The sequence below is a fragment of the Rhinopithecus bieti genome, unplaced genomic scaffold (assembly GCF_001698545.2).
Source record: "Rhinopithecus bieti isolate Rb0 unplaced genomic scaffold, ASM169854v2 scaffold_10620, whole genome shotgun sequence".
Taxonomy (NCBI): Eukaryota; Metazoa; Chordata; class Mammalia; order Primates; family Cercopithecidae; genus Rhinopithecus; species Rhinopithecus bieti.
The window spans coordinates 431,452-437,451 of record NW_016806453.1 but is presented as its reverse complement, the minus strand read 5'-3'; the positions used below and the strand labels follow the sequence as shown (position 1 = coordinate 437,451).

The window sequence follows — 6,000 nt, the reverse complement described above, 5'->3', positions numbered from 1 at the left end:
TTTTTTTTTTTTTTTTTTTTTTTTAATGTGGAGACTTTCTGTAGGAAAATAAAATAGACTTCTGACTGAAAGAGACTGAACAAAATGAACTATCCATGATTTAACAAGAACCCTGGCAGAAAAGAACAGAAAACTGGCCAGAGAGAAACTTCAAAGTATTTTCCTGAATGTATGAAACGTATGTCTTAACAACTACTATTTGACATTGCGAAGGAAGTGCTTAGGAGAGAGATCAGTGGTGACTCCAAAGAGAAAAACCACACCCTCTGACGGTCTGCCATCCAGGCACTGGCTGGCAGTGTGCTCTCCCCAGCATTGCTGGCTCTGTGTCCTGAGAGGACACCCTGCCTGTCCCCAGGGACTCAGGCAAGATGGCCTCGCTTAGGCGCGAATACAGCTGTCAGGGCAACCAAGTCCTTTTTGAATAACATGGTGGTGCCGGGGATAGGAAAGCTAACATGGATTTGACACATGGAGTGGGGTCACTTCATCCCTTCTATAGACAGTGCTTCTCCCATATTATGTTTTGCACTAGGAATGATGAGTAAAGAAAGGCTTTAATCTTATTGAAGCCTTAGCAGTTGCTCTAATTCCCTTTTGATCTAAGTAACAGTCGTTCTACACACTGTTTGACTACAAAGCCCTTTCACAAAAGCTTATTCATTTTATCCTTAAAGCCTGGGGTAGGGCAGGTATCTGTTTTACTGAGGTGGATAATGGTTGAGGGACCCAGGGATGGCTAAATAAAATCCTAAGAATCATCCAATTTAGCTATCCCATCCTGTCCCATTCTTACCCACATTTTACAAACATAGGAAGCTTACACCTGCTAGAAGTGGGGGAAACAGACTGGATTTGGATTTGACATTCCACCGCTTAGGGTGCCAGGGCTAATGAAAAATGATCAACCAAAAGGCAGGCTGCAGGGGAGGACAGGACGGCAGGGATCCATACCTCTGAATAAGAAGCCCTTCACTGTGCACCACTAGCAGTTCTCAAATAGGAAATTCCCTACCAATAATTCTCAATTACTAGCACAACTGGAAGAAAGAAGAGAGCATAGGAAAGCCGGTAATTCCCACGTTATTTGGCTCTAGAAATGCAGCCAGGAATATAAACACCGAAAAGAAACACATGCTTGAGCACCAAGAATGACTCACTGCGAGGCCCACTCTTTCACCAAAAAACAGGGTCAGGCAGGGCTGGGTTCAAATTCTGGCTCCACCATTGATGACCTCCGCAAGCTGCTTGGCCAAATGACATAACCTCTCTGCATTGTGGCTTCCTGATGCATACACTGTGGATAGTTCTAGGGCTTATCTCATTGAACGGTTGTGTGATGTAAATGACAGAAACACATAGCCCACTTAACCCAATGCCTGGCTACTGCTATCATTATTGATACTGAATACACCTTTCTTACTCTGTGAGACCCTGATGTCATCTTCTGCCTTAATTACACTCACTAAGAGATTTATCAATACCACCTTGTAGTGCTGGCTCTTTTTCTAAATGAATATGACTCATCACCTCAAGTCAAGTGTAGTCTTGGGGAACTGGAGATTCACTCTCTTGGGCCTTTCTAGAGTATCCAGCACTAGGTCATGTACACAGTAGATGCTTCGTAAGACTTTTCTGGATTAATACCACCTTGGTATCCAGCTGTGGTCTCTTTTCAGTTTCTCCTTGTTCCTGAGAGCTTGAGAACCAGTGGAAATTTTAATGGAAAAAAAGGCCCAGAGGTGAAGGGAAATGGAGACAGGGCCTACTGGAAAAAACATGTGCTGGAAAAAGCAGGAACTTATTAATTGAATTGGCCTAGACTAGATCTCTTCTACTCACTAGTTATGTCTTTGGCATAAATGGAGAAAATAACTTCTATCTCATAGGGTTCATGTTGGAGTAAGTAATATGTATTGGCACATGGGAGGGATTTGGCAGATGTTAAGTCCTTTCCTTCCTTCCTCCACATTGATGACATCAATGAAATTCAAAACATTTACATATTTTCTCTTCCCACACAGATGTCATTACTAGGTTTGAATTATTACCAACACAATTACCTTTGTGATGCCTAAGCCGTGTTCATACATATAAGCCAGATTGAACATGGCTTGCGCGTTGTGGTATTTGTCGGCTGCAATGCTGTAGTGTGTGGCTGCTGTGTGATAGTCTTTCTTAGTCCCATAGCCATAGTAATGGTAATCTCCAATTTTTACTCTAGCAAATGCATTGCCTGATAGAAATATTAGAAAAAGAAGAATCATAACTCAAATGATTTATGTATAGTTTTCAGGAATTCAACCTAATAATCTTGTTTCAGTCCCATAGCCATAGTAATGGTAATCTCCAATTTTTACTCTAGCAAATGCATTGCCTGATAGAAATATTAGAAAAAGAAGAATCATAACTCAAATTATTTATGTATAGTTTTCAGGAATTCAACCTAATAATCTTGTTTCAGTCCTTTAAAATATGTATGTATCTATAACCAAGTCTAAAAAAGAACCAAAAACACTCAGAACCCCAGAACTGGAATTAGATATACTTTATGCAATACAAATATAACACTCAGTGCTAACTGTCTTCATTATAGTGTAACATCCATGGTATAGTACAATTTTATTTTATTTTATTTTTTGAGATAGTTTCATCCTTGTCGCCCAGGCTGGCAGGCTGGAGTGCAATGGCACGTTCTGCAACGTCTGCCTCTCAGGTTCAAGTGATTCACCTGCCTCAGCCTCCCAAGTAGTTGGGATTACAGGCCCCCACCACCATGCCCAGCTAATTTTTTTGTATTTTTATTAGAGATGGGGTTTCACCATGTTGGCCAGGCTGGTCTTGAACTTCTGATCTCAGGTGATCCGCCCGCCTCGGCCTCCCAAAGTGCGGGGATTACAGGCATGAGCCACCGCACCTGGCCAAATGTTCTTAAATAACAAAAAATTACCAATTTTATCTTTTGATTTTTTTAAGTAGGTTAACTCTTGGGAAGCTGGACCCCATCCCTCCCATTCTCAGATGTCACTCCTGAAGCTCTACTCTCCTGCGTCACCACTGTCACCTTCTTTCCCAGATCAATCCCATCCGCCATTCAAACACGCTCTAGCATCCTCTATGAACAAAAATAAACCCTCTCTTTATCCTGTGGTGTCTCCTTCTAGCTCATGCCCCATTTCTCTGTTTCCCTTTACACTGAACCTTTTCAAAAGTGTGTTCTATGCTCACTGTCTCCAAAGCTTCACCTCCCACAGACTCTTCAACCCACTCCAACCTGGCTTCTGCCCCATTGCCCGTGAAGCTGCTATTTTGAAGGTGGTAAATGGCCTTCATATAGCCAAATCCATTGCCACATCTCTGTCCTCATCTTACCCGACGTCCAAGCAGCACTGGAGTGATGGGCCCCATCTGCCCAAGCACTGTCCTGTCGGAGCATTGATGGCACTGCCTTCTCTTGGTTTCCCTTCTACCTCATGAGCTCTTTATTTCAAACTCTTGCCTGACTCCTCCTCTGCCCACTTCCTAAATGTGGAATGTCAAGGGCTTGCCCCAACTCCTTTTTTTTTTCTCTTTCTTCTTTCCCCTCTTTTCTCTTCTCTCGCCTCTCCTCCCCGCCTCTCTCCAACACTCTGCTTCATCTCAGCTCTTTCTCTGGGTGACCTCATTTCGTTCCATTGACTGTCTTTATTAACTATTTCTAAATTTATATCTACCATCTTTCTCTCCCCGAGGCCCAGGTTCTTATGATTGCCTTCTTGATGTCTGCATGTGGATTTCAAACTTAAAATGCCCAATAGAGATTTCCTAGCACCCTACACACCTTCCTCCAAACGAAATAGTTTCTTCCCTGTCTCAGTACAGCGCCCCTATTGTTCAGGCCGTAAGTCTAGGGGAATTATTCTGAGTTCTTTTTCCCTTGCTTCCATCAGCCAATTCATCAAGTCCTGTTGGTTGTGCCTCTGAAACACGCTTGACTCTTGACATCTCCTCCACTGCCTATTCCAGCCTACAATACTACAATAGGCTTCAAATTCTTCTTTTATCTTCACTTTCCAACCCATTCTTCACACAACAGCCAGGGTGATCTTTTTATTTTTTTAAATTTTTATTTATTTATTTTTGAGACAAGGCCTGGCTTTGTCACATAGGCTGTAGCGCAATGGCATGATCTCAGCTTACTGCAATCTCAGCCTCCCAAGCTCAAGCGATCCTCCTATCCCAGCCTCCCAAGTAGCTAGGACTACAGGCATGCACCACCATACCCATATTCACCATATTGCTCTGGCTTGTCTCAAACTCCTGGGCTCAAGCAATCCTCCCAACTCAGCCTCCCAAAGTGATGGGATTACAGGTGTGAGCCACCACACTCAGCCAGCATGATATATATATATATATGTAAAATACATGTATATGTTATATATAGTATATATGTAACAGTTTTATTGAGATACAATTCACATACCATCCAATTTACCCATTTAAAGGGTACAACGAAATGGTTTTTCATATATTCACAGAGATGTGCAAGCATAACCACAATTTTAGAATAGTTCCATCACTCTGAAGAGAAACCTCATACTGTTTAGCTAGAGGATGATCTTTTTAAAATGTAAAATCAAGTTATGTTATTTGCTTGTGTAAAATTTTCCAATGACTTCACTTTGCCCTTGGAATAATAGTCAGAATCCTTACCACCTACAAGTCATGCCTCACCTGCCCTCTGCACAAGATCCCTGCATTTGATTCCTCAAGGCCCTCTACCTGGCAGGTCTGGAATTCTCTGACTCTTCCTGTGGCTGGCTTCTCTTCATTCTCAGAAGCGCCAATGCCACTTCTCTCCTAGAGGCTGTCTCCAATTACCTTGTCTAAAGTTCCCCTCAGCCCCCACCCCAGAAGTTATCTACGTCATCTCCATGTTTTATTTCCTTCATAGCATGTCACTGCTATCTGATTTGCTTACTAGTTTATTTTCTCTCTTCCGCATGAGGGCAGGCACTTCATGAGGACGAGCACCTTGAACTCTTAATCACTGATACAGTCCCAGAACCTGGAATGGTGCTTGATAAATGCATATGGAATGAATGGATGGACATGCAAGGAAACTTTTTAGATAATACTTTCCCCAGATATTAAGTACTTTAGAATATTACTTTCCAAAAAACACAAATATGTCAAGTAGAAAAAACTCATGTGACTTTTTAAGATCTATCAGTCTTTTGAAGTCCACTTAGGGATGACCCCTAAGGGTCCCCTTGGGGTCTGTGTTCCCATCCACCAGGAGAGTGTTGATTGGAAAGATGAGGGAACACTCATCTAGGACGGCCATCTCAGCTATGGCCAGCCCTTCTGGCATGGTCTTGGCTTACTCAGAAAAAGGGGAAGTGCCCTGTGTGGGCTCAGGTCTAGCATTAAGTGATATAGGACTCCTTCCAAAATTTTCTCATTTGGCCTAATGTAGTGCCTAACATCCTTTGGAATTTATTCCTTTAGGTACTGAAATTCTAATCTTGTAGAATCTTCTGTTAAAATGTAGACACTTCAAAAAGATATAATACCGTGAACCATCTTTAAGTCTCTCTGAATACAGCTAACATTATAAAATTCTTTTTTATTTATTATATTATTATTATTATCATCGAGACATAATCTCACTCTGTTGCCCAGGCTTTAGTGCAGTGATGTGATCACAGCTCACCACAGCCTCAATCTCCAGGGCTCAAGAGATCCTCCTGCCTTAGCCCCTTGAGTAGCTGGAACTACAGGTGCACACCACCACACCCAACTAATTTTTTTTTTATCTTTTATTTTTTTGTAGAGATGATGTCTCACTATGTTGCCCAGCCTGTTCTTGAACTATTGGCCTCAAGCAGTTCTCCCAATTTGGTCCCCCAAAGTGCTGGGATTACAGGTGTGAACCAATGCACCTGGTCTATAAAATTCTTAGCTGACAAAGACATTAGTTATCCAGGCTTGCTTTCCAGATGCTTCCAAATGTACAGG

At 42.1% G+C, this 6,000-nt stretch overlaps 1 protein-coding gene across 1 annotated transcript in view; it reads right to left on the bottom strand.

Annotated features, from left to right (window-relative positions):
* Positions 1-2,033: 2,033 nt before the first annotated feature.
* Positions 2,034-6,000, bottom strand: part of SEL1L2 (SEL1L2 adaptor subunit of SYVN1 ubiquitin ligase) — a 122,990-nt gene continuing 119,023 nt past the window's right edge. Inside the window, exon 15 of the mRNA XM_017876675.1 lies at positions 2,034-2,236. Within this exon, the coding sequence (XP_017732164.1) occupies positions 2,034-2,236 (203 nt within the window). The remainder of the gene's footprint in view (positions 2,237-6,000) is intronic.